General features: G+C 48.3%; 1 protein-coding gene across 36 annotated transcripts in view; it reads left to right on the forward strand.

Moving 5' to 3' along the window:
* Positions 1-26,312, forward strand: part of LOC149370499 (uncharacterized) — a 586,025-nt gene that overhangs the window by 538,556 nt on the left and 21,157 nt on the right. For 11 of the 36 annotated variants that reach the window (XM_089561750.1, XM_089561766.1, XM_089561742.1 and 8 more), the window contains 8 exons: positions 1,514-1,651; positions 4,638-4,727; positions 10,926-10,961; positions 14,290-14,569; positions 15,118-15,488; positions 16,379-16,606; positions 18,338-18,559; positions 20,117-20,308. In XM_089561750.1, the coding sequence (XP_089417876.1) occupies positions 1,514-1,651; positions 4,638-4,727; positions 10,926-10,961; positions 14,290-14,569; positions 15,118-15,488; positions 16,379-16,606; positions 18,338-18,559; positions 20,117-20,308 (1,557 nt within the window). The remainder of the gene's footprint in view (positions 1-1,513; positions 1,652-4,637; positions 4,728-10,925; positions 10,962-14,289; positions 14,570-15,117; positions 15,489-16,378; positions 16,607-18,337; positions 18,560-20,116; positions 20,309-26,312) is intronic. The other 25 variants (XM_089561774.1, XM_089561836.1, XM_089561855.1 and 22 more) reach the window with 9 other exon arrangements.

The following is a 26,312-nucleotide window of genomic DNA, read 5'->3' on the forward strand; positions in this document are numbered from 1 at the left end:
GGAAGTAAATAGCGCACAAGAGAAGACGGGACAAGCGAGGAGACACAGACAAGCGCCAACTTTCAACAGATGGTTTATTGCAAAATCGGGAGCATATATACACATGTCCAGATAGGCAACAAAGAACATGATCGAAGATAACATCAACAAGACACACACCCCCTCGACAGCCATCTGTCCCTCCTTGCCGTCCAATTTTTGAAGATACTGTAATCTTGTATAATCACTGCGGCCAACTTACCAGGGAGATTGTTGAAGCGTCGAACATCGTGCGCTTTGGACCGGATTGTGTCAGTGAACCTTCCGTTAATTTGTCGAAAAAAGAGCTTGCATATGTGGCACGATAAGCAGATGGCTGTCGAGGGGGTGTGTCTCTTGTTGATGTTATCTTTGATTATGTTCTTTGTTGCCTATCTGGACATGTGTATATATGCTCCCGATTTTGCAATAAACCGTCTGTTGAAAGTTAGCGCTTGTCTGTGTCTCCTCGCTTGTCCCGTCTTCTCTTGTGCGCTATTTATTTCCCTCACTTGTATTGTTTTGTGCAAGTTTGAGATGTGTGGTGACACGTTTTTTTTTTTGTGGCTGTAGTATTTTTTTGTGCCTGCATGTGGTTTGACATTCGGAACCGTACATCCGGTGCTGTGCATGTAGCTCGGGCTTCTTCAGGCTTCTTTGCGCAGGTAGTGTTTTATATTTTTTTTTACCTTTTCTTTTTTCAGTGGGTTGGGAAAGGTGTTAGACATGCCTTTGCATTGCATTTACACTTGCAGCTGTGTTTGTCTCGTTTCGTTCCTGCATTATTGGACGTGAATGCTTTGCTCACGAGAGTGAATTGAGGTTGTGTAGCTCATCTGAACTGCGGAGACATCCTTTTTATTTTTTTTAGTTGCTGCTATTGCATATGTGCTGTTGTTTTGTTCTCTGGACATGTGTGACTTGTTTTATTTTGTGTTTGGTGCCTGTTGGCAAAGAAAATGCGTGTGCGTGCTTATGTATTCCTCTCTCCCTTGCTGCCCCACCACTTTGCTCAGATGTGTTTAAGTTGAGTAGTTGCTACTGAGTTTTGAAGATTCGGCCTTTTTATCATTACCGTGTGCAGCCGTGTTGCTTTTAAGCTGTAGAAGAAGAAAAGTGAATAAGAGACGCTTTCACCAGTTATCAGCCTGCAAAGTAGACTGCAGAGTTAATGGAAGTAGATTAACCGAAGCTCTTTATAACAGTTGCTGGCGTGGCTTGTAGAAAGGTCGACTTTTAAAAATTCTCGCAATTTCTGCGTTTATGCACAGTTTTTTTGGTTTTAGAATATTGGTGCCCTTGTAGTTGTGAAAAAAGATAGAAAAAAGAAAATTGCAATGCATGTTTAGTCATTTCGAGCTAATTGTGGAAGAAGTGTTGAAAATCTCTATTCGGGGGAACAACAAAGAGTAACTGGGGGGAGGGAGGCTGGCACTGTTTGCATCATGCTTAGCCAACACAAGTTGGTGCAGGACGGCTAGAAGCCAAATGACAGCGAAAGCCCTTCCGTGCTATTTTCCAGCCTGAGGGGGCCGAGGACGGCAGCGGTCCCAAGCGAAAGAGCCTCGAGGAAGGGCCCGAGGCGGACCAGGCACCCAAGCGCCCCAACACGACCGGCAGCAGGCCACCCACGGTGAGCGGTGGAAAAAGCTGCGGCAGCCTTATCTCTCCCCAGCTGGCGTCTTCTTTCGTTTGTAGCCACCTCAAGTTTGATTAGAGTGGGATTGTTGACGAAGAAGTGGCAGCCTGCCTCGTCCTTAGCTTGGAAGGTTTGGGTGGGGGAGACGGAGGAAGAGGGTGAGAGTATTGTCACGTTGCAGTGAAGGCAGTCCAGTGGTCAGGAAGACGACACCAACAAGTCTTGAAAACGAAGCTCTTTATTCGGGCTGACTTGCGCCCGCAAAAGAACTGAATCACTCGGTGGCGGCGTAAGCAACAAACGTGCTCGTCAGCCGTCGAACTACGAATGCCCACCGCTCGCGGCATCGCTCAATTTAAAGCCGGCAAGGAGACTTCGAGACAACAGGTCGAGATCATCTAGAAACGAAACTCTTTATTCGGGCTGACTTGCGCCCGCAAAAGAACTGAATCACTCGGTGGCGGCGTAAGCAACAAACGTGCTCGTCAGTCGTCGAACTACGAATGCCCACCGCTCGCGGCATCGCTCAGTTTAAAGCCGGCAAGGAGACTTCGTGACAACAGGTCGAGATCATCTAGAGTTATCTGGAAACACGTAGATGCAGCTCTTCATGGCTGTGATCAATCCAGATTAGTCCGGTCGCTTCTCGCGTCACGAACACAAATGGTAACACCCCTTTCCTGCGGCCTTGCGCGAACAAACGGACACTACAATGATACGTGGCATTATCGTAAAAGCCTGTGCATGCGTTTTTGAGGATACCAGGCATCACAGCGCTCAGCCGTGTACCGGTCGGCTTTCAGCCAGCGTTCGCGCTTTCGGAAGGTTGAGTGGAAAAAGTGTACTGTGGTTTGCATTATATTTGGCCCATAGGATAAGGGGCTTAGTGGATGGAAGCATGGCATAGCTCCTTCTCCAGAATTTTCTCGGCGAGTTTGATCCAGTGGGCTTTAGCAGTGCAGTGCGGGCAGGGATTGGTCTTGGCTGGGATCTTCTTTACTGTTCTGTTGTGATGCATCGTAGCTGGAGTCTGGCTCGGATCCCTACGGCCCCAAGTAAAAGAGCAAGGATGCAGAGTTTAGCCTGGCCCTAGTGATTCGAGTCATCGGTTTGGATTTGTGGCACAAATATGGCCGTTGTCGAGTTCCTACTGCTCGTGTTTTGCATGCTCTCACACCTCCCTGGTTTCTTCCTCTTTGCATGTCTGCAAAGTTAAGTTTGTCCTTTGCTTCACTGCAGCGCCGCGGTGGCTCAGCGGTTACGGTGCTCGGCTGCTGACCCAAAAGACGCGGGTTCGATCCCGGCCGCAGCGGCTAGAATTTCTTTGGAGGAGAAATTCTAGAGGCCCGTGTATTGTGCGATGTCAGTGCACGTTAAAGAACCCCAGGTGGTCGAAATTTCCGGAGCCTTCCACTACGGCGTCTCTCATAGCCTCAGTCGCTTTGGGACGTTAAACCCCATAAACCAAACCAAACCTTTGCTTCACTGCAGTCACGTGGCAAGGGTTGTTATCGTTGCGTAATCTTGTCTTCTGTGCGATTGCTCGGATCGATCGATGTCTTATTTGGGAAAATTTTCAATGTGTAGGAGATTTGAATTCTTGAAGTTTACTTCAGTAGTAGCTTGGGGAAGCTGGTAGTCGCGCATCCAGTGCATGTGTTTGAGAAACCTGTCTCAATCTGTATTTGGACTCTGGCTGCCCTCGGCTGCTTTCTGACATTGTGAAGCAATAGCCGATAGCTCTGCGCGGAGACTAGGTGTTCGTTCTTCCCTGCTACCCTGTATTGCCTGTGCCATCGTTGCCGTGACTGTGACCGCCTGTTGTGTGGATGCGTGCGCTGTCTTCCCTAAAGCGGTGGCCAGACAAGTGCTGCTGAAGAGCTGGCGCCGTCAACCGGCTGGTCTCACGCTTGGGTCAGGTCGTTGCTTGCACTCGGAAAAAGCTTGGCTTGTGTTGCAGCGGCCCACATGTAATGGGATCCATGGCTTTGCCACTGTTGTTGCTGCCTTCTGATGCAATTGTAATTGAAGTGTGGAAACTCTGAAAGTCAAGGTTGGACGAGATGATTGTTTCGAAGGTGATGGCGAGTACCAGAAGTTAAACACAGAGAATTGGTGAAGAAGCAGAGAGAGGGAAGATTAAACGCACTGAGAAGGTCGCTTTTCGTCTTCTGTGACCCTGCCTGAATTTTTGTGCTAATTTCTATCTGACTCTGGGGCCGCGAGAAATGACAGGGAAAAGACAGCTTAGTACAGGAACAAAAAGGGAAAAAAAGGGTGTGATATATAGATGTAATTCCCCTTGTTCCACGTGCACTCGTTCAGAGGCTGCTTGTTCCCCCCACCCCAGCTGCAGTAGGTAGAGGTGGTCACGGCGGTCTCTGAACCTGCCTTTGCAGCAGTACCGTGTGTGTTCATAACTTTATGAAGTTTTTCAGTATTCCTAGGCCCTCCCTCTCGGTTGTTTAGGAATGAGCTCCAACCACCGTATTTACTCGTGCAATGAACTCGCCTTTTTTCTTGTTCGAATATCATTTTTTTTATAACATTTAATGCCGTGTAATCAGTGCACCCCCCCTGCCCAAACTTTCGTAAACTCTTTTGTGGGGAAAGAAACGTGTTCACTGCTTAGCTAAACGCAGCACTTACAGGGGCCCCCGAATTCTGTGTAAATGCCACACTGTGCAGTTGTTGAACGGGAAGTGGGGTGTAAGCTTTGAAGTGGCTGCCATGCCTGATACCAGTGGGCCATTACATCTGCCGCCTCTTGCCTCGGTCTCCCCATCCCGTTGCTTGTTGCGTCGGCGGTTGTGCATGCGCTTTGGGTGGGTGGGTGGTTCTGTGGGACTCCTCTGCTGCCCCCCCCCCCCCCCCCCCCCCTCTTCCTCCACCTCTGGGCCTTCATGCGGTGTGTGTGTGTGCTTTTTTTTCTTTTCTGTTGCTTCCTCCCCTGCGGCCCTTTTCCCGCCTTCCCCCAAAGATCCCCCGCATCAGTCCCCCAAAGATCTCCTCTGCCCAAAGCGCTCGTCTCCTTCTCCACTACCAGCGCTTTCCTGTGGGAGTCATCCAGGTGAGGCTGGCGATGCCCAGGCGAGCTCTGCCGTATGCCTTGCGTGCTGCCGTGGCGAATGGCTCTGCACTTCTCGTAGCCTCCTGGGTGGCGGGCAGTTTTTGTGCAGCATCTCGTGTGTGCGTGTGTGTGCGAGAGTGAGCAAGTGCGTATGTGTGCGTGTGTGTGTGAGAGAGGTTTTTTAATTTTATTTATTTTATTTGAACATACTGTTAGTCCCTTCTTGGGACTGTTACAGGAGTGGGTTTATGAACACAAAAGATGCAAGTTAACAACACAATAAATACAAAGGCCGGCAATCAGGTTTAAAAGACAAGAAATCAGCATTCATATGCGGAATCACATCGAGTGAAAAACAGAAGAGGGAAGATAGCCAACTCTGGCCTTCAAAACATGTGTTCAAACACGTCTCAAAGTATTCCTTAATACAATCATACACTTGGTACATGATCATGTGAGCAAAAAAAAAACAAAAACAAAAAAAAAGGTTTGGGCAGGTAGGGAGTGTTCTTTTGCACCGCTGCTGTCTAGTTGCTGCTGACAGTAGAAGTGGGGGGTAGAGTTTACTGTGCAACTAAACCTTAAGAGGTCGTATATGTTCAAGTTGAGGAGATTTCATGAGATAATATTGCTTGCGGGCGGTAGGTTTCTGGAAGTTCGCGAGCTTTCGTGACTGCTCAGTGATTCAGACCCTTCTTCACGCCCCGGCCAGTGCAAAAAGCAAAATCATTCGTTTACCGTACGCTATGCAAGCTACCAAGTGACCAGTTGCTGCCACGTGAGAAGCAGCGTTGTACAGAAGCGTGGCAGACAATTCACTGAGGTCCACTAGGATCCAGCTGCATTCGGCAAATGTTGAAAGCATTCACTGCACGTCTCCCGGTGTGCTGCATTGTAGAGGGAAGCGAGAGGCATTGCCCATCAGTTTTCAGTGCTGTGTGCATCCACACGGATCCTTGTTTGTGCGGCTGCTGTGTTAGTGGGATGATTTTTTCCACGGGAACTGTTATGCACATTAGAGCTGTGCACGGGCCGCAAATTTAAGCCCGCATCCGGCCCGAGCCCTACACTACTGATGGAGGCCCGGCCCGACACTGAAGAAACCTAAGCCCGCCCGGGCCCGGCCCGAGTTAAGGCCCGGCCCGGGCCCGGCCCTACATGCAAAACTGAAATTGAAGTGACGATGAAACAGAAAGAGATAATTTAAAGAAAACCAGTTCATTTCAATGTTTTTAAAATGCTCGGCTCTCATGGTCTATATGAAAATTAGTGAGTCTTTGCAAACACGGGGCATGTAGAGAGTTCACTCAAAGTTATTATGTAAAAACAACAAATCGTCCATTGATGACGGCTTGAGGCAAGTGCGGCGCTCCTGCATACGAACCCGGCAGCGCTGAAATTTCTCTCGCTGCTTGAACTGGCAGCCGGAATGGCTAACACTTTCTTGGCAAGAAGAGAAAGCTTTGGGCAAGTCGCTGCCTTGCTTCTCCAAAACTGTGATAGCTCAAACTCTGAGCAAGGGGTCGACTCTGTAGCCAAGTACTCGCTCAGCTCGTCTCTTTCGGCACTCCGATTGCTGGAGCCACGCAGGAGCAATCGCGATCGCAAAGCCCGGCCGGCCCGTCCGAGACAAATATACCGTGGCCCGAGCCCGGCCTGGGCCCGGGTGAATAGACTTCCGCAAGGCCCGAGCCCGGCCCGCGGGCGGGGCCGGGTACGGGCTTTCGGGCCGGCCCGAGCCCGTGCGCAGCTCTAATGCAGATCACTAGGCAACTTATCCACTCTAGCGCTGAGCCACACCTCACTTTCAAGCATACACTGCAGGCGAGAACACAGCATGGAAAGTACGCTTATGAGAGCCTCCATACCAGGCCTGCTTTTGCTGCCTTGGCCACTGGCCAAGCAGGGGGAGCTTTGGTGGCAGGCGCAAAAATGGGCACGGATTAGCCCATTGCCATAGGAACGGGATGCTTCTGCTCATCTCTTGCCATTCAGTATTGCGCAGCAGCAGCTCTGCAAACGTGCAACGATTAGTGCAGGAGTGAGACGGCTGGGATGAGGGGTACACTGTGAAGGAGGCGTAGTGCATTTTTCATAGCGAATTTTTCTTTTATTTTTTTGCCCATTGGTCCTTTGCATCTTTTCTGGTATTGGCGAGGTTTGCATGCAAGATATGGTGAGCTAGGTGCAGTGATAGGTATCAGTCACCACAATTGTTGCGCAGCCATTTATTGGTTCAGAGCCCTGCTGGGACAGCTGGGCACAAGTTTGAGTTGCAGTGTAGTCACTGGCACACGTGCCCAGTTCGCAGGTGGAAATGGTGAGGTGGGAATCCGGCATCAGCGTTGAGCTTGTAGGAATCAAACAGCGCTTGTCCTGCGCATGCCTTGTACTTGCCTTTCGTGTCTTGCACTCTCTTAAGGGGGGATGAGGGGATCAAAGGCAACTTTTCTATTTTTCAACGTAGAGTGATGAAATTTGGCAGACTGGCTTAAAACACCTTCAAACAATCAGATATGAAGTTTCACAATGACAGCTTCAGTAGGTTTCCCTTTTATCATTGTTTATATGTTGTCCCCATGTTGCTTGCTTGTGGAAAGCCTAGCATGACAAAAAAACAGGCTACAGGTCTGTAAATGCTTTTAATATTTACTAAGAAGTGGGGTGTAAATCAAGACTCTCTTAATTTTTTTTTTAACTTCTCTGCTCTTTTTTATAAAGGACACAATATGCACCTTCTTCTATGTTTAGAATGGATCATGCTCTCATTACCATATAATAAAAACATGCGAGCCTAAATGGTAAAATCTGAGACTGTCTTGACATAGACCACACTTCAGTGATCAGAACAAAACAAACGGGGTAAAAATTCATGCACCCATTGCTGTGCTATGCTTTCCACGAACAAGGTAGTAAGCTCAAAACAAACTTTCGAGAAAACAAGCCTGAAAGTTCTAAGCTAGCACACACTGTCTATGTGTAGATGCCGACAAATATATTTATTTGGAGCGCTTAAAGTTTATTTTTGGGTGAAATATTTCAGTAGAACATAGAAACAGTGTTGGAGATGCCAAAAAGTACTTTTCAAAAATCAACTTTTTTCGTGATTTTTGCAATCTGATCCCCACATCCCCCCTTAAATGCCAAGGTGGATTGGCACCAACTATCCCAGTCCGTTTCTGTGCTAATTAGTGCAGTCATTTTGCAAAAAAAAAAAAAAAAAAAAACGGGTGTGATCTTGTTCTAATGACAGGTAGGACTTTGACTTGGGAGCTTTTGTGACAGATTGTGAGTCAAATGGTAGATGTGCCAATTTCCTCTTTGCTTCAGAGGGTGTTGGCTGCACACGTATTATTGGCGGGTGGGGCTTGCTTTGCAGGATTCGGTATATGCAGCTTGCACTGTAATGACCTACTGCTTGCCTGTTAGTGTGTTTTCTGCTTATCGTGCTACGCTCTCCTTCAGTTTTAGCTGCGCTATTCTCTTCACCAAGGGAATGGTGGTCATTAAACTTGACACAAAGTTATGTAGTCACGGCAGCTGTGTCTGATAGCCAGCAGTGCATGGTTGTGGGTTGGTGTAGTAGCTGAAGCCACAGTTGTCACGATTGGTCACTTTTAAGTTAAGCTCACGTTTCACGAAATACGGTTACGTTCCGGAGCTGCTTTGCCGATTGAAGGGGACAAATTGATGTTGGCCTGCGTTGATGGACTCTCACATTCTAATGACAGAGAAGCTACTTTTACCCGAAAACAGGTTTTGTAGACTAGAAACGAGTGACAAAGGCTGGCATCGACACAACAGGCTGTTTGCATAAGTCGACTATGGTGACATCGGGGGAGATTTTTTTTTTGTTTTATAGAAAAAGAAGGATTTACGTGCTGAAATTAAATTTTGCTTTTCCGCCACTAGTGCACTTTTATTGCCAAAGAAAGGTTAAAAGGCTAACTAAACGCGAAAAATGAAAAGATACCAATTGACTGTCACAACGCCATGAGTTTGGGAGAAAAGTATGGCAACAATGACTCCAAATCTCTCGGCAGTGAGAGCCCGCTTTTTGCTTCTGAACAATTTTGCCGACCGAGTCCCGATTTTGTGAAGAACAAAGCGGGATGGAGTTCTCCTCGGCGTCCCTTTTGATCGGTCTCGTAGCCCACAAATGGGGGCATGTTTCGCTTTTAAAGTGTCGGAGGGCAATCTGTTATGGGGACACACCCTAAACTTTCAAACCGCTTGCTCGATTTTATGGAAACTAGTGGAGCTACGTTATATCACTGCTGGAACCGTCTCTGCCAAATTCCTTTAATCTAGAATAAGTATGAAGCATGCTGTACAACCTTTATGACAAGGATGTGTATGCTTGCCTAGGAAAACTATCGCTTGGAATATAAGGGCAATTTTGCCAATTTTTTTGTTATGTGGCCCTGGGAATGTCCAGAGCACACAACTGTGGAATTGTTTCGGGTAGGTAAAGACTGCTGCATATAAAGAGTGGCATTGGTTTTTCATTTTGCGCCATATTTTTTAAAACTCATTTTTAGTATAAAAAAAAAACATGCAAAATATACAAACTGAGCATGCAGTTGTCTTCCTTACAAAATTTTGCTCCAGGAAGCCTGCTACAATACTAATATTGCCGAGTAATATTGGAACCTAGTTTTCCCGAGCTGATATTGTACTGAAAGAAAGAACAGGAAATGAGAAAAATGGACTCACGAGATTGGAGTGAAAATCGCCCACTTTATTTTCAGTTCTCCATTTGAATGTTCAAGGAAACCCCCCAGCAAAATAGTGACATTTGGCAGAGATGGTCCCAGTAGGGATATAAACCAGCCCCACCAGTTTGAACGAAACTGAGTGAGCGGTGGGAATGTGTGAACTAGGCTTTCCTTTAAGGGGGGACACTGGTCTTGAAAAGAAAATTTTATTAATTTAGTCATAGTTATGAAATTTTAAGGGCACATGTATTTTTTTGTGCTGATTCTAGATATATCATATAATTTCATGTAAAACAATTCCTTGAGCACTTATGCACTTTTTATGCAAGTATTTTGCGGAGAGTTTTGAAGAAAATTTGCTGCAGGAAACTCGCTGAAATGTATGCCATTGGGTTCTCTTGGCACTAAGGAATACAATAAGGGTAAAATTATCATCCTGGCTCTCATAGAACTTGAGTAATAGGGCACTGAAGCTGCCACTTCAGAAACAGGAATACACACTTTCGTTCTCATTTCTGAAGCGACAACTTCAAAACCCTATAACTTAAGTTTTATGATAGGCAGGAAGACAATTTCACCCTTATTGTATTCCTTTGTGTCAAGAGAACCCAATGGTATACATTTCAGCGAGTTTCCCGCAGCAAATTTTCTTCAAAACTCTCCGCAAACTACTAGCATAAAAACTGCATAAGTGCTCAAGGAATTGTTTTACATGAAATTAAATGACATATATAGAATCAGCACACAAAATACATAGTCCCTGAAGATTTCGTAACTGTGACTTCATTAATAAAAATTTTTTTTTTCAAGACCAGTGTCCTCCTTAAATTTAAGCAGAGTACAAACCAGCTTAACTACTGCCCCCTTTTGCCGTACTTGCACGGTGTACCATGCTATGTTTGAAAAACTCCTGCGCATTTGAGGTCCACCTTAGGCACCCCTGTAACTTGTGGCTGTCGTCAGCACCTGTTTCTCTTGATGCGTGCTACAAAGAAACCCTCAGAGGCGTAGAGGTTTTTGAATGTACACTCGCCGTCAAAAGTAAATGGAAGGGGACTTTGTCAAAAAAATTTAATTTAATTTCTTTAAATCCAAAGCATAATGGCCCATGTTTGTTGGGGCATAGTGCAATTCACACAATCGCAATTAGGCCGCTCATGTGTATTCAAGGATGCATGAATGAGGGAGGGGGGGGGGGGGGGGGGGGGCAGTGATTTAATTTTTTCGTTAATTTTGCCTTCCATTTACTTCTGACGGCACCTGTACCCAGCATTCAACATCACGTAGGGGCGGGGGGGGGGGGGGGGGGGGTCGCATGTGCGTTTGTTTTTGCACACTGCCCGGTGCTGCGATGCCTGGCTCCCCCCCCTGTGTTTGCGCGTTTGACAGTGGCATTTGTGGTTCCCCTGCGTTTGTGTTGACTGACTTGTTTTTCCCCATCTCTCTCCTTTTTTTTCTTTTCCCCATTGGTCCTGATTAGGGAGCAAGTGCCCTCTCCTTTAGCCCTGAGATTAAGGTAAATGGGCAGCCCTGGGGCCATTGTTGTCCCCCCCCCCCTTTCTCCTTTGCTGCCTCTCAACCTTTCTCGTCTCGATTGCGCCTCCTCTGCAGCCTGTTCCACCCAATGGACATTGGAAACTCCCTTAGACGTCCCATGGACGTCCATGGGACGTCCATTGGGAACTGGAACTCCCTTAGACGTCCTGTGGACGTCCGAGGGAGTTTCAGTGTCCACTGGGCTCCTTTGTTGTCGTCGTCCGTTCTGGTGTCTCTGTTGAATCCAGTGTGATCTGCTCACCCTTTTCTCTTTTTTTGTTTTTTCTCTCCTGTGACCTCTGTGTCTTTTTGTGTTGTCTGTGGTGTATGTGCCTGCTCGTTATCTGGTGTTGTGCGTAAGAGTCAGTGTGAATGTTGTGTTCTGGGTGTAGGGCTGCCGGAAGTACAGTGGAATCCGATTATACGAATATCAGGGGGCCACGCGAAAGCGTGGCATAATCCGGACGTCGCATGATTTGAAATCTCGTGCTGCCGGTACATTCGCATAAGAAACGCACCCGCTACTCTGGCTGTCAAAATCAATTGTAATTCTTTTCCGTGCATTGTAAAAGCGCCCCTGTTTTCGTTTGGCGAGAATTAGTTCTGAAACCGTGCAGCAACGCCTTTTGACAGTGAAGGGGCGGCTAGGTGAGGTGCGTGTGCGTTTCTATCACTGCACGTTAAGTAGGTGCCTCATGTGCCCCGAGAACGGTGATCTGGACGAGAAATATGGTTGCTCCAACTATTCAAATACATTTCACGGTGCGATATACGAGCATGTCAGCGCCATGTCTTTCTGTTTGGACTCCATCTAGAACCGCTGTCATTTCACGGGAGCAGGTAGTTGAGCATTTGCACCATAAAGAAGAAGAAAGCAAACTGAATCATGGTACCTGCCTGTGGTGTGAATGCGAGACTAGAGTGCACCTATGCTGGAGGAGTACGATGTGGTTCATCAGAAAAGCAGTGCGCCTCTCCTGTTGCTAGGCCTAATATGCTCAGCACTGAGGCCGCAGCGGAAAGTGCCTTTGAACTAGCCACCGCTGTTCATAGAAACGTCTTATCTTGTTACCGCCTATACGATAACTTCGTGCTGGTATGGACATACAGTTGATTTTTGAGCGCCTTTGTCAGCGTACCACACGGAAAGACTTGTCAGTTGAGAGCAGCCTCGCACCGACGACAGCAGGTCGCCATAATCCAGAATCGTCATAATAGACGGTCATGCGCAGGATCACATCGAGGCGCGCACATGTCTCCGTCTTGATTTCGATTTGGAACACCCTTCTTGATTCACGTTAAATCTACCAGTAAAGCGCTCCGTCAGCCACTCTCATTCCGGATGGTTCCCGCCGGCCGTCGCGTGAAGCCAGGCATGCAGATTCTCCATCGTATGATTAAGGCTTTTAATGCATTATCTCTATGGGGGGATTTGCAGAACCCACGCCAGTTCATCGTGAAATTCGGGTTGTCGCATGAGAATCGGGATTCCACTGTATGTGAAAGCATCGACTGTCTGTAGGAACCTTCATGTCCCGCACACTAGGCTGAGGTATTGTCCAGTCTGCACCATAGTCGGGTACAATTCGAGAACAAAGTGGCAAGTACTTCCCTGCATGGTCTCCACCAGCCAGTGGCGTTGAGAAATGGTCATGACGTTGGAGTTAATCTGTGGTTGATCAGCCTCTTGCAACGTCTTGCAAGCAAGTGCAAGGGGATTAACCATGATGCCACGACAGTTGGTCGACACCATTGGCTGTCCGGCCTGCTTTGGGGGCTGTTTTGCCCCTTCGTTCTTGAGTTTTATCCGCCTATAGTATACTTGCAGAACGCTGAAGATGGAAATGATGCTTAGTGGAGTTTGCAGTCTTTTCTGTGTTGAGAGCAACTCTTGCGGCAGTTTTATTTTTCTCGCCTCCTTTGCATATTTTATTTTTTCTTTCGGAAATTCATGTTCTTTGTCTGCTAGCTGCTTCAAATTTTAATGGGAAAGCCTATCATTGCAGATAGCTTGAACGCTGGCTGTACTTCCCACTGCATTCATGCAGTTAAGGCCTGGTGAGCGTTCTAGTTCTTGCCCTGATATTATATATTAAAAAAAAAAAAGTTTTCAGTGAAGTCACAATTACACAATCTTCTAGGGACATTAATTTTTGTGTGCTGCTTCTAAATGTAATTTACTTTCACATAAAATAAGTACTTGTGCATTTGTGGAATATTTTATGCTAGTCTCTTGGGGAAGCATTTTAGAATTTTGCTGCAGGAAATTTGCTAAAATGCGTGCCATTGGTTTGTCTTGGCATAAGGGAATGCAGTAAGGGTCAAATTATCGTCCTGCCTATCATAGAGGTTGAGTTATGGACTGTTGAAGTCTCCACATCAGAAATGGGAAGAACGGTTGTATCCCTGCTTCTGGAGTGGCAACTTAAAAACCTTGTAACTCAGGTTCTATGGTAGGTAGGCTGATAAGTTTACCCGTATTGCATTCCTTGGTGTCGGGAAAAAATAATGCCATGCATTTAAGTAAGTTCCCTGCAACAAAATTCTTGAAAGCTCTCCCCCAAGAGACTCGCAAAAATATTGCGTAAGTGCACAAGTACTTGTTTTACGTGAAGTTAAAGGACATAATTAGAATTGGCACATGAAAATACATGGTTCTTGAAGATTACGTAATTGTGACTTCATGAGTTTTTTTTTTTTAGTGACCTGGGTTTGGTCTGTGGCCATTAATGGCAACACTTGAATCTGCCACTGGTGGGCGGATTTTGCTTCTTTCTGGATAGCATTGAGGGAAGCATGTTGAGGCTATGCTGGGTGCGGTCGTTAAGACTTATTTCACCTTTCAGGCTTGCTTTCTGGTTGGTTATCGCTTCTTCCCTGGTGGGTTCTTACTCGGATATCAATTGTCACCGACTAGTGCTCTGTGGGGCAAGGCAGCGTGATTCGTTATAGCAAAAAAGACTCCGAAACCGATCTGCTTCATTCCTGTAAGGAAGGTGAGGCATTTGGCTGTGCGCTGGTTGAAGGTTCAAGCTCATTGAAATCGGAGCTAGTTGACACATAAATGTGCGCTAGGCTTGAATACTGTTGCTGAATAGATATGGCAGTCATTGCAGCCCTCGTCTCCTCTTGTAAAGTTTTCACTGAAGTATTGATTGGGTGGGTTCTTTTGCCCAGAAGCGCGCCGCTGTCCTTTGGGTCACAGTGGTAGCGAGGCTGGTAGTGGCTTTCAGTATTATAGTAGGATGGCTGCATGCGTACACCTGTGAGGCCATTGTGCTCACTGCCTGTCGCTCTCTCTCTCGCAGGCCCACCTGGCGGGGCAGAACCCAATGCTGGCGTCGATGCTGGCGCAAACGCCCCGGCCTGTGCCCTCGGTGCCCACCTCCATCGCGAACTCGATCGTGTCTCAGCTGCCCCAGGATCGGCTGCCCAAGAACCTCGAGAAGAAGCTCATCCACACACCTCCGACAGTGGGCGGACTGCTGCAGCCACAGCAGCAGCAGCAACAGCAGCAGCAACAGCAGCAGGCAATGGTGAAGCAGCAGCCCGGCCGGCCCCCCTCCTTGCTTGGCCTGGGGCCACAGGGTGAGGGTCGTCTCTGAGTGTTTTCTTTATGCGGCCACTGGGTGGGGTGTTTAGGGAAGCAGCCTATTCATACGTGGCAGGCTGCTAATTAAAGTGGCTGCTGCTGCTGCTGTTTGAATGCGTCTGTCAGGTACGCCGAGGAACACTTGAAATCAACCGCTCTCAAAAAGTCTGCTGCAGCAAAGTGTAAACCAGCTTATTGGTGTCCTAATTAAGTCCATTCTGTAAAAATGTGTGCCGTAACCAAATCCATTTCTGCCAATCTCTTGAACTGTGAATTAAGGAGGTTTTTACTAGCCATCGTGCTGCTTTTAGCTGCCATTCGTGCCATTTTATGGACTTCATTGCTTACCTAGCAATGAAATCCAATGTCCACGGAAGTCTGCTTCTGCTGTTTTATCTTTTTTTCAAAATGCAGTACTAGCTAGCTCGACTGTCGATATTGATTTGTAAACATAAGGGTTAGTTGCATGTGCTGTGCACTGTTATTTCTGCCGTCTCGTGCAACACCAGATTGAGCACGGCCCTGGTTCTCTTGAATGTTGCAGAGTCAAGCGCCATGACGCTTCAGCAGCAGCGTTCCTTCGGCGGTGGCGGCGGCCTCATTCAGCAGCAGCAGCAGCAGCAGGGCTTCCTCAGCAAGATCCTCATGAACAGCCCGGACTCTACACGACGCGCGGCCCAGCTGCCCCAGCAGTCACAGCCATCGTACCTGTCGCACACCAGTTCGGCGGGGAGTGGCTTTGCGGTTTCCACGGTGGGGGGTCCCAGCGCAGTGCTCTCGGAGCTCCTCAGCGACTCGCGTATCCCAGCCAGCATCGTCAACGCTGTCAACTCCTCATCCGCGGCCTCCCTGTCTGTGGCTGCAGCGGCCGGGGGTGCATCGGCTGACCAGCTCCTCTCGCAAGTGCTGGATGAAGTGAGTGGCCTGACTGATTACTTCAGATGAGAAATTGAATCTGGCAAAAGGCTGGCAGTTTCAGAGCTAGTCTTTTGTTTTCGCGGTGGTCATTTTGAAGCGCCAACTTCTCTTGATTGGGCTTACTGAAGCATCAGCTACTTGGCCAGATTTGTAGGAACGTCTTGGTGAGGCTCGTGGCCTGAAGCAGAACTGTAGCAGTGTGCCCTGTTGCTGGGCTTGCCTCATTCTTAAAGTCAGATTTCTCTCGCATTTTTTGGCGGGACTGCGACACCGGGCCAGGTTGTTTTGGCGAATACCTTTCCTTGCATGATTAACAGGCAGGCATTAATAGTACAGTCGATGGTCGAAAATTTGGAGCCTTGATTTTTCGGGCATGCTTGATTATTTGCACTTTTTCGCGGCACTGTGACCTGGCCCATAGACCCAGTGTATAAGAGCGCCTGAAATTTTTGAATGCATTGCAAATGACTGCTCGATTTTTAGGACCTCATTCGCACTTGCTGCCTATACTAAAGCCAGCATATAATGTGTCCAGTGGAATATCATTAATTCAAACTCCGCACAGGTGCGAAAGTAGCCTGCACAGGTGCGGAAGTAGCCTGCTCAGGTGCGGAAGTAGCCCGCACAGGTGCGGAAGTAGCCCGCACAGGTGCGGAAGTAGGCCGCACAGGTGCGAAAGTAGTCAGCACAGGTGCGAAAGTAGCCCGCACAGGTGCGAAAGTAGCCCGCACAGGTGCGGAAGTAGCCCGCACAGGTGCGAAAGGGCCGCTCTTTTACGGAGTTGGGTTGTTGTCGCTTCTGTCTCGTTGGCGATTCTTTTGGTGTGTGTTGTGGTGGCCAGTTCTTGTTTTTGATGGAGGCCCCCGACCTCTTTTGTGGGGGAGCAGGTGTTTAGCCTGCAGCAGGAGCTTCAGCCAGGCATGGAGACGATTGCGTCTGAGGAGACGGTGCTGCTGCGGCTGCTCGAGGAGGTGCTCGAGAGCCCCCAGCAGGCCCAGGGGGCCCCCCAGCCTCCCCAGCAGCAGCAGCCCGACCTGAGCGAGAAGATGGCCATCAGCGCCATCCAGCAGCAGCTCATGAGCTTCGAGTCCACACCCCAGCCCCAACAGCAGCAGGTGAGTGCACACTTCTGTTGAAAAGGATGGTTTGGTTTTATTGGACTTCAACGTCCCAAAGCGACTCAGGCTGTGAGGGACGCCGTAGTGGAGGGCTTCGGAAATTTCGACCACCTGAGGTTCTTCAGCGTGCACTGACATCGCACAGCACACGAGCCTCTAGAATTTCTCCTTCATCAAAATTCGGCCGCCGCAGCCGGGATCGGACTCACATCCTTCGGGCCAGCAGCTGAGTGCCGTAACCACTGAGCCACCGCTGTGGGGCTATTGAAAAGGAAGCAATGAAAAACTTTGAGGGTAACCTTCCTTACCACATTCATTTGGAAGTAGATAGCAATTACAGGTTTGCCCGAAGGCTAGAGCTATAATTCTTTTTTGCATTGTGAAGCCGAAAGTATACTGGATGCAGATGCAATGCTGGAAGCACATTTTTTCTATTCACCTGTGAAATTTTTTTATCTTGAAATTCTTTAAAGTCACCGTGGCTATGAGTGCGAAGTTCATTGGGCTGCGAAATCTCTTATGTTAGCTCACTTTGAAAACTGCTTCCAGTGTTGCACTCCTTACACTTTATAGTACCTACATCTGTATTAAAAATGAATTTCTGGTGAGCAGTTTTTTTTTTCTCTCTAATGTCTCCGGAACTAGTTGTCCTAGAAGGAGACTTGTTGCGTATTTGAAATCAGTGAAAAAAACTGAACAATTCTGTGAAGTTTCATTAAATTTTGTGTGTAAATAACAAAAAGACCCATGCGTAGTAAAGGAATAAAGGCTGGCCAACAGGTGTGGCTGCAATGCTTTTGAAAGCATGTGGCTTCTTGACATCAAGTCAGACTGACGAAAGTAAACAGCTACTTTTGCAGCTAATAAGCTAGCTTGTGTAACAATATATAGACTCCTTCTGTTAAACTCCTAGTCACTGGGTAACAGCACAAAACATAGTGAGAGATCAGCAAGGAATGAAAACACGAACCCCTGCCCATAAGAGACCTTTCTTAGCCAACAGCTCCTCTCCAGTGCCTGTCCTGGTATAAGGGGGGACCCTGGTCTTTGAAAAAAAAATTTTATTAATGAAGTCACAGTTATGAAATTTCCAGGCCACATGTAGTTTTGTGCGCTGATTCTGGATATGTCATTTAATTTCGTGTAAAACAATTCCTTGAGCACTTGTGCAATTTTTATGCAAGTATTTTGGGAAAAGTTTTGCAGAAAATTTGCTGCAGGAGACTCGCTGAAATGCATGCCATTGGGCTCTCTTGACACCAAGGAATGCAATAAGGGTAAAATTATCATCCTGACTATCATAGAACATGAGTTGTAGAGTTTTGAAGTTGTCGCTTCAGAAATGAGAAGAAAAGTGTGTATTCCTGTTTGTGAAGTGGCAGCTTCAGTACCCTGTAACTCAAGTTCTATGATAGCCAGGATGATAATTTTACCCTTATTGCATTCCTTGGTGTCAAGAGAGCCCAATGGCATGCATTTCAGCAAGTTTCCTGCAGCAAATTTTCTTATATGCTCTCTCCAAAAGACTTGCATAAAAATTGCACGAACCCCTGCCCATAAGAGACCTTTCATAGCCAAAAGCTCCTCTCCAGTGCCTGTCCTGTTATAAAGAGGGGGCTCGGCTGCACTGGCAGGGATGGTATGTCAGTTCAGGGCTGTTGAGTTTCATGCCACTTGTGTCTTCTGCCTTCAGGGCAGCCAGTGAACGCTCTGTGTTCTTCTCCGCAGGCTCCGCTGTATGCGGGTCCTGGGTCCACCGCCTCCTACCAGGCAGCTCCTCCCGTGTACAGCAGCACGGCGGTGCAGAGGCTGCGGCTCGCCTCCCAGCAGCCCCAGCCCCAGCCGGGGCAGCAGCCACAGCCCGGGATACGCCAGTACGCTCCCACGGTGGTGGCTGGCATGGCCAATGTCTCTCCCCAGGTGAGCAGCCTGGACCTGGACAGGAGCAGGGTAGGTCTGCACTTGGGGTCATACATAGAGTTTCTTACTATTACCTAGAGGGAAAGCTGGCGGCGCTGCACTTCAGCCACCATGGGGCGGTGAGCTACTTGTTGCGGAACAGTCGTAATTTTTTGGGAACATGCAGTGGCAATACTAAGACGTTTCATTCCGAAAACGCTGTTCGTGTGTGCGCAGACGACTTTCGCGCGAACGCAGTGTACAAAACCCATAGTAGTGAAAACGCATAGACACACGACGCCAATAAAAGGTTTTACTTTTCCAAAATGCCATTAAAAAACCTCTTAAAGTATCTAAGCAACAACATTTTTTTTAAAACATATTTACTTTTAAAAGTGCGCCTGTTAATTACGAAATATTAGTTTTTTTAGTGTTCATCACTTGGCCAATAGGAGAGCGAGTCGTCTCTTATTTTGGGCAAACTTTGCAATTAAATGCTTTTCTGCTCATTTGTTGCAATCATTAGACAAGATATTGAATGTTAGGACGTTTGTAGTTATCAAACAGCTTTATTTTTCTATTATTTTTTGGCCAAAAGTTGCAGTTCCGCAACAAGTAGCTCACCGCCCCATGATGCTTTGAGCGCCCATGGTGGCTGAAGTGGTCTCGAGGGGTCGCCATGCAAACTCCCATAGACGGGCTGCCAGCTTTCCCTCTAGGTAGTAGTAAGAAACTCTATGGGGTCATAGGTTCATTAAGCCTTTGCAACTCTGCTTTCGTGGCGACAAAGTCAATCGCTGCTGTTATCTCTGCCCTGGTGATGGAGGGGCAATCTGCAATGGATTGGCGAGGGCCGTTTTTTTTAATGCTTTGCACTGCTTGTCATGGTTGTGCGAACTTGGTGTCGGGTCGTGCAGTAGTTAACGTCATTTGCTGTCTCGTCATTGGTTATGCAGTCAAGTCCACTTATAACAATACTGAAGTGCCATGGAAGTACCTTTGTTATAACCTGTAATTGTTATAGCAGGGTTGTGCTGAAAATACTATAGAACGTATGGAAAAGCTGACCGTGCCGCTACTGTCCATCGGTATATCCGATATATTGTTATAAGTGGGTTTTACTGTTCGTGAGGATTCCTGTAGCGCCTGCGGTAAGAAGCAGTGCAGGTATCTAAACGCGCCTGGTGCTGTTACAGGTGCATGCTATGATTGTGAGTTGCTGGTGAGACGGAGCAAAAGCAGACGCGCCCTGAGGCACTACCCTTGGAAAGGATGCGCTCCTTGAAACCGTTTCGCTTAAAAACAAAAGCTCGCGTTTTTCGCTGGTCACGCACACCTTCTCAATGCACAGGGCGGGTAAGCGCCTATTGGTGCGAGAGTGGAAAGCGCACCGACATCGCGCGTCAAACAAAGGGGAGGCACTGACGACGGCAGGCGATGCATGAACGAACATAGAAGAAACTTTGTTGAGGCTCTTGAGAAAAGCAGCTGCGCACTGAAAAAAAAGTGCAGCCAATGCCTCGCGGCGGAAGCTGTCGTGCATTGTGTGGGGATGTGGCAATTGCCCCCAGCTTGCGGGTGAGTTGACAGAGGGTTGGCTTGGTGCAGATGCGGCGCAACCTGATGGAGCGGCGGCAAAAGATGTTCCTGCAGCAGCAGCAGAAGCGGCTGCTGGCCCAACAGCAGCAGCAGCAGCTGACCATGCAGACCCAGCAGCAGCATCCGCCCGACTCCTTCGGCCCCGAGAGCATCAACGAGCTGCTCAACCATGGCGTGGCTCCACCTAACATAGCCATCCAGGTGAGGCCACAGCTGCAGGGTCAGATTAGTCCTCTCGCATTGTGTGAGAAAATGCCAAGCCACAACCGCTACATCAGCTGGCATGGTTCAGTACCGTATTTACTCGCATAATAGGCGCACTCGCATAATTGGCGCACCCCTAGTTTGGTCGCGAAAAATAAGATTTTTTTTTATTTCCGCGCATAATAGGCGCACCCCGAACTTCGCACTGTGATCAATACTGTATTTACACGATTGCAAGCCGACGCCTCGCCCCCCGCCCCCCCAGTCTTTATTTTAACAAAGTTTTTGCTGAACTGACTACTAGTCTTCACTAGTGCTGCTGCCGTCGCAGCTGCTGCAGACCCAGGCACGTACAGCGACATCGCACAGAACAGCCGCACACAGTTGCCAGGGATGCTCACTTAAACGTCTGTTTGGAAAGCTTTATCTCCAGCCGGAAACGTTCCCGACTTAGGCCCGCGAAAACCTCGGCACCTGGAGTCGCGTACGAAAGTTTAGGCGCGCCGCAGTCGAAACTGCCGCACTTCTCGGCCACGTCGAATTTCCGAAGTGGCGGCCGGCTCAAAGTTCGGGGTGCGCCTATTAGTACGCGGGGTAAAATTTTCGGAAATTTTTCGACTCGCGTAATAGGCGCACCCCGAACTTTGAGCCGGATTTTCTTGAAAAAAAGTGCGCCTATTATGCGAGTAAATACGGTATTGTCTCTTTTCCGTGACCACTTGGTGCCCCACCCCCTCTAGGAAGGGAATGCCCAGAGTCTCCAGAAGTGGTCAGCATTTAGGGAAGAGCCTGTGATGGGTGATGCGTAGGGTTATTCGTTTTCGGGTTTTATATTTTTTCAAATTCGGGGGGTAAAAATCGGCGTTATTTTTCGGCTTGACAATAGGGGAGAAATTGGGTTTTTCATGGAAAAACTCCGAAATTCGGGTTTAGTTGGATTCTCTCTTGATCTCGTAGAGGGAAATTGGGTTAATGATGATTGTTGTAGGATTCTTGACGTCTTGAAGATTCGTTTTGCTCAATCACATTGCAAGAGGACACTTCTGGAGAGGTTAACTTTTTATAACAATTAAAAGCACAAAGGAGGATACAAGCAAGGAGAAAACATATTTACACTTGACTGGCTCGCAGTTCTAGGTGACGAAACCAGCCCTCGGTCCTGCCGAAGCAGCTGGTTTTAAAACCAATGTCCCCGCCCTCGGTGGGAGAATAACCAATCAAGTACTATACAAACATCCACCCAATAACTTATTGGGGAAAGGAAAATACCACAAATCAGCAGTTGGGGAAAGAATAACACAGCCAATGAATGATTGGGGAAAGAAGCTAACTCATCGCGACACTGTACACATATGCACACTTTCCACCATCACGATTTCGGATAATTATGCTTTCCCGCTGCGAGCTTCGCGAACACTCGCTTTCCCAAGGTCCGGTTGCCGCCAAGTTCGAGGAACGCCATTTCAACTCATCTGTTTTGTCGTCGTCGCTCCTCATGCCTGCAGCTAGCGTGACAATATGTCAAAGCATGCCGCTGCAGACATGGTACAAAGAGCCACGCACTGTGGCGCGGGTCAGCTTCGCCGTACACACGTGCACACAGGATGCCGCCTAACGACTCCGTCCATGAGGGGAGTTTGACGTCTCCTGTAATCCCCCGCCACTCGGCGCCCCCTCTTTTCCCGCCGGGTTGACTGACCCCTTCCTGTGTGGTTGTGCGGAGGGCCCAAGAAAAAGAACGTAATGGGCATTCCCATAAAGCGACCGGATGCAGCAAACAACATACGGCACCGCGAACTTCACTCCTCCCAACCAAGAATGTTACACGGACACTTGTTGTCAGTGGGGCATTGAAGTTCAGCCATGGTGTCCAACAACAAAAGTACATACGCACGCACACACACGTACGTCGGCTGTCCGGTCAGTCCACCAACACGCACACATGCGCCGGCTGTCCGGTCAGTACACCAGCACGCACACATGCGCGCACACAGCGGATATTTCAACCCGCACACACAAGGCTGGAGACCAATCTGCACATTCCAGAATTCACCATGTCAGATCGGTGCCCCAAACTGGCAGAAATAAATTCTAGCCACCTACATCTCGAAACAACACTTGTTTCTTTTGAGCCTTGCCCACAAGATTGGACCAAAATTTACAATTATTCGGCACAGAGCCGGTTGTAAAGGCTGCCGCCTTCGGATCAATAGAGCACACCTGCTCCTCGCGGGCCAAGAAGATTGCTACTGCCCTCGCGTCTGCATTCACCCCTTCTTTCAATTTTACATTCCGTTCAGGCCTCTCATCGGCTACTTCACATGCAGTTTTGCATCGAGATTCAAGTAGCGCTAGCTCTTCGTACAACTGCCCACCGACGTTCGCTTCAAAGAAAATCGTGCTGTCACGCCTTCTTTTCTGACAACTACCTTCACCAGCTTGCTTCCCCACTTCTGGCGATGAAGCATACTGTGTCTCCTCCACGTCGATACCCACAGGGACAGACGCATTATCCGAATCCTGCAATTCCTTATCAGCTTCGAAAACCATTGCAGTGGTCAAACGCGCATTACTTCCTTCCTCGGCATCAAATGCAGCCTCATCGCTCGTTGTTAACTCACAATCTGCTGCCAAAACTTCTGCAGCTATCGGATTGGCCTCAAGCTCTACCGGCGTCTTAGGTGTGTCTCGAATTTTGAAATGTTCTTCAAAATCAGCTTGCTCTGTTTCTTCATGCAGCCGCTCTTTTTCTGGCTGCTCTAGCAGCGAGTGCGTCTCAGGTGTTACCAACTTCGCTACACCATCAGCTACATCTGCTGTCACTGCGCAGGGTGTCAGCTCCGGCTGGCTGACCACCTCATCTTTGAGAGCTAGTTTAGCGTCGCCTGCAACGAGAGTTCCCGCTATTGGCGCCTGCTCCACCTCTTCGTTGAGCGTTACTGCGTCCTCGGAGTTAGCGCCAACCTGCTCTGGCAGAATGCTTAACTCTTGTTCACGACACTCATGCGCCTCCTGGGTCTCCTCTATCTCGGCTTGCTCTGACAAGCAGCGCTTCAAAGGCGTGACTAACGCCCCTATGCCCTCGGCCATCTCTCCTGGCACGGCACACACGGTTGGGCCCTGCTGCCTAAACGCTGCAGCTTTCACACCTATAGCCATTGGCCCACCGGTCACTCTCAATACGGGAACATGCTGTTCTCGCTTCGATTTCGGACAGTCAATCATTAGATGCCCAAATTCCATGCAGTCAAAACATTGAACTGCTGCCAATAACATCCCTCTATCAGATTTCGTTCCCTGGTTAAATTTAGATTGCATCTGCGCAAGTTTTAACTTTTCTTGCTCAATGAGAAGTTTCAGCTTCTCAATCTCCAGCAGCTGCTCTGCCTTCTGCTCAACCTCAACGCGTCGCATAATGCCCTCCCGATTATACCGTACGGCAGCCATCTCCCTTTTCCGTGCTATCGTTTATAGCACGAAAACACTACACCGACATGGTGAATTCGGAGGAAGCAGAAAGGTCTCCTACCTCGCAGGTTGCTTTCCTCTGCCACGGTAGTCACGTCGCCCTGAGTGACGACAGCGGGCTCCTTGATGCGGATGAGTTGAGTTGAGCCCCGGCTCTCACAGCAGCTCGCTGACTTGTCCTGCCTCGTTTGACTTGCTGGTCTCCTGGTTCTTCTCTTGAACCTCAACGGGGACGCCTGGTTCCTTCCGCAGCTCACGGACTAGGCACCTCCACGACACGTCGGTCGCCTGGCTCCTTCAGCTCCTCGCCGACTTGAGCCTCCTACGTCCCGTTGACAATGACCAGCAGTCTCATGAAGCTTTCAACGTCGCTCTATGACGCTGACGTTCCTCCTTTAGGACGTACCGCTCTGCAGCTTGTCCACCGACTTGATCCTCCGCCTCTCCGTCAGATACCTCGAGCAGGAAGACGTAGCAAATCCTGTCGACTGCGCCAGTTGGATTCCCCCTCTTTTCCCGCCGTAGAGGGAAATTTAGTTAAAGATGATTGTTGTAGGATTCTTGACGTCTTGAAGATTCGTTTTGCTCAATCACATTGCAAGAGGACACTTCTGGAGAGGTTAACTTTTTATAACAATTAAAAGCACAAAGGAGGATACAAGCAAGGAGAAAACATATTTACACTTGACTGGCTCGCAGTTCTAGGTGACGAAACCAGCCCTCGGTCCTGCCGAAGCAGCTGGTTTTAAAACCAATGTCCCCGCCCTCGGTGGGAGAATAACCAATCAAGTACTATACAAACATCCACCCAATAACTTATTGGGGAAAGGAAAATACCACAAATCAGCAGTTGGGGAAAGAATAACACAACCAATGAATGATTGGGGAAAGAAGCTAACTCATCGCGACACTGTACACATATGCACACTTTCCACCATCACGATTTCGGATAATTATGCTTTCCCGCTGCGAGCTTCGCGAACACTCGCTTTCCCAAGGTCCGGTTGCCGCCAAGTTCGAGGAACGCCATTTCAACTCATCTGTTTTGTCGTCGTCGCTCCTCATGCCTGCAGCTAGCGTGACAATATGTCAAAGCATGCCGCTGCAGACATGGTACAAAGAGCCACGCACTGTGGCGCGGGTCAGCTTCGCCGTACACACGTGCACACAGGATGCCGCCTAACGACTCCGTCCATGAGGGGAGTTTGACGTCTCCTGTAATCCCCCGCCACTCGGCGCCCCCTCTTTTCCCGCCGGGTTGACTGACCCCTTCCTGTGTGGTTGTGCGGAGGGCCCAAGAAAAAGAACGTAATGGGCATTCCCATAAAGCGACCGGATGCAGCAAACAACATACGGCACCGCGAACTTCACTGGTTTTATCGGGTTAAATTTGCAAACTAATATTTTATTCGATTTGCTCTAACCGCTGGGTAACTCAGGGCTATATTTTGGGCTACTTTCAAGAAAGTATTGCAAAATTTGGCGTTTCTTTGGTAATTAATTATTACGCGCAGTGAGAGGCAACAGTCAGTTTTGAGAAAAGAAACATTTTATTCACGAGGGCTGGTCATCGATGTTCTACACCTCCTTTTATTAACATACATAATCATCTGCATGCGCAACGTCTCGGTTTCCATCCGAGACTTGTCTGGTCTCTGCACGTACCTTAGCTGAGAGAACGTTCGCTCAGCGTCACAGCTGCCATTAGCTAGGCACAACAATGACAACGCTGCATTTGCTAGCCTTGGATAACGCACAGTTGCGTCGTTCCAATAGTCCATCACTTCAACACCTTCATTTGTGGGGCTTGCTTCCAGCAAGCACTGGTTACACTCCTCACGACGCGAGCCTACATCGTCCATCACGGAAATAAAGAGAGGTCGGTAGTCATCAAACGACTGACGCAGTAGCCGCTTCTGGAACGGAACAATTGTTTCAGAAATCGGGGAAAAATCGGGTTTTACCCGATATTTTAGGAACACGTTCGGGGTGCGAAAATCGGGTAAAATCGGGTTTTACCCGAAAACGAACAACCCTAGTGATGCGTAGTGCATGGTGTGTTATGCAGGCTGTTTTGTGTTATATTATCTCTGACCACACCCTCTCGTTTTTGGTAACGCGAGCTTCGATTCAGACCGGACTTTTGTAGGCCGGACGAGGCGGGATTTCACTTGAAAGTGATGCTACTGCAGAACATTGGAACACTTTGTTGCAGCTCGGTTACTATACTGTGACAGCCATGCTCACGTTCACGTGCTCACCTGGGTGAAACGTAAACAAAGAGATGACTTGATCTGAATGATACTTTCTCAGTGATTGTTGCTGGCTTCCCCACAACATTGAATTGCTTAGCGTTGGTGAGAACTGTCAAACAAAATGTGTTCTGTGTTTCTTCACTGAGGTCCAGCAGTAGATCAGGCATGGCTAGTTGGTTACCACGAGTCAAAGTTTTGAGTCAGTTTCAGTCTTCTTTTGCGGTGCAAAAAAATGAGTGTGAAGAAGCGTAATCAAAGCAATGACAGCTTCATTCACT

This window comes from Amblyomma mixtum, chromosome 1 (genome assembly GCF_055824585.1).
Source record: "Amblyomma mixtum isolate Tamu chromosome 1, ASM5582458v1, whole genome shotgun sequence".
NCBI classification, from domain to species: Eukaryota; Metazoa; Arthropoda; class Arachnida; order Ixodida; family Ixodidae; genus Amblyomma; species Amblyomma mixtum.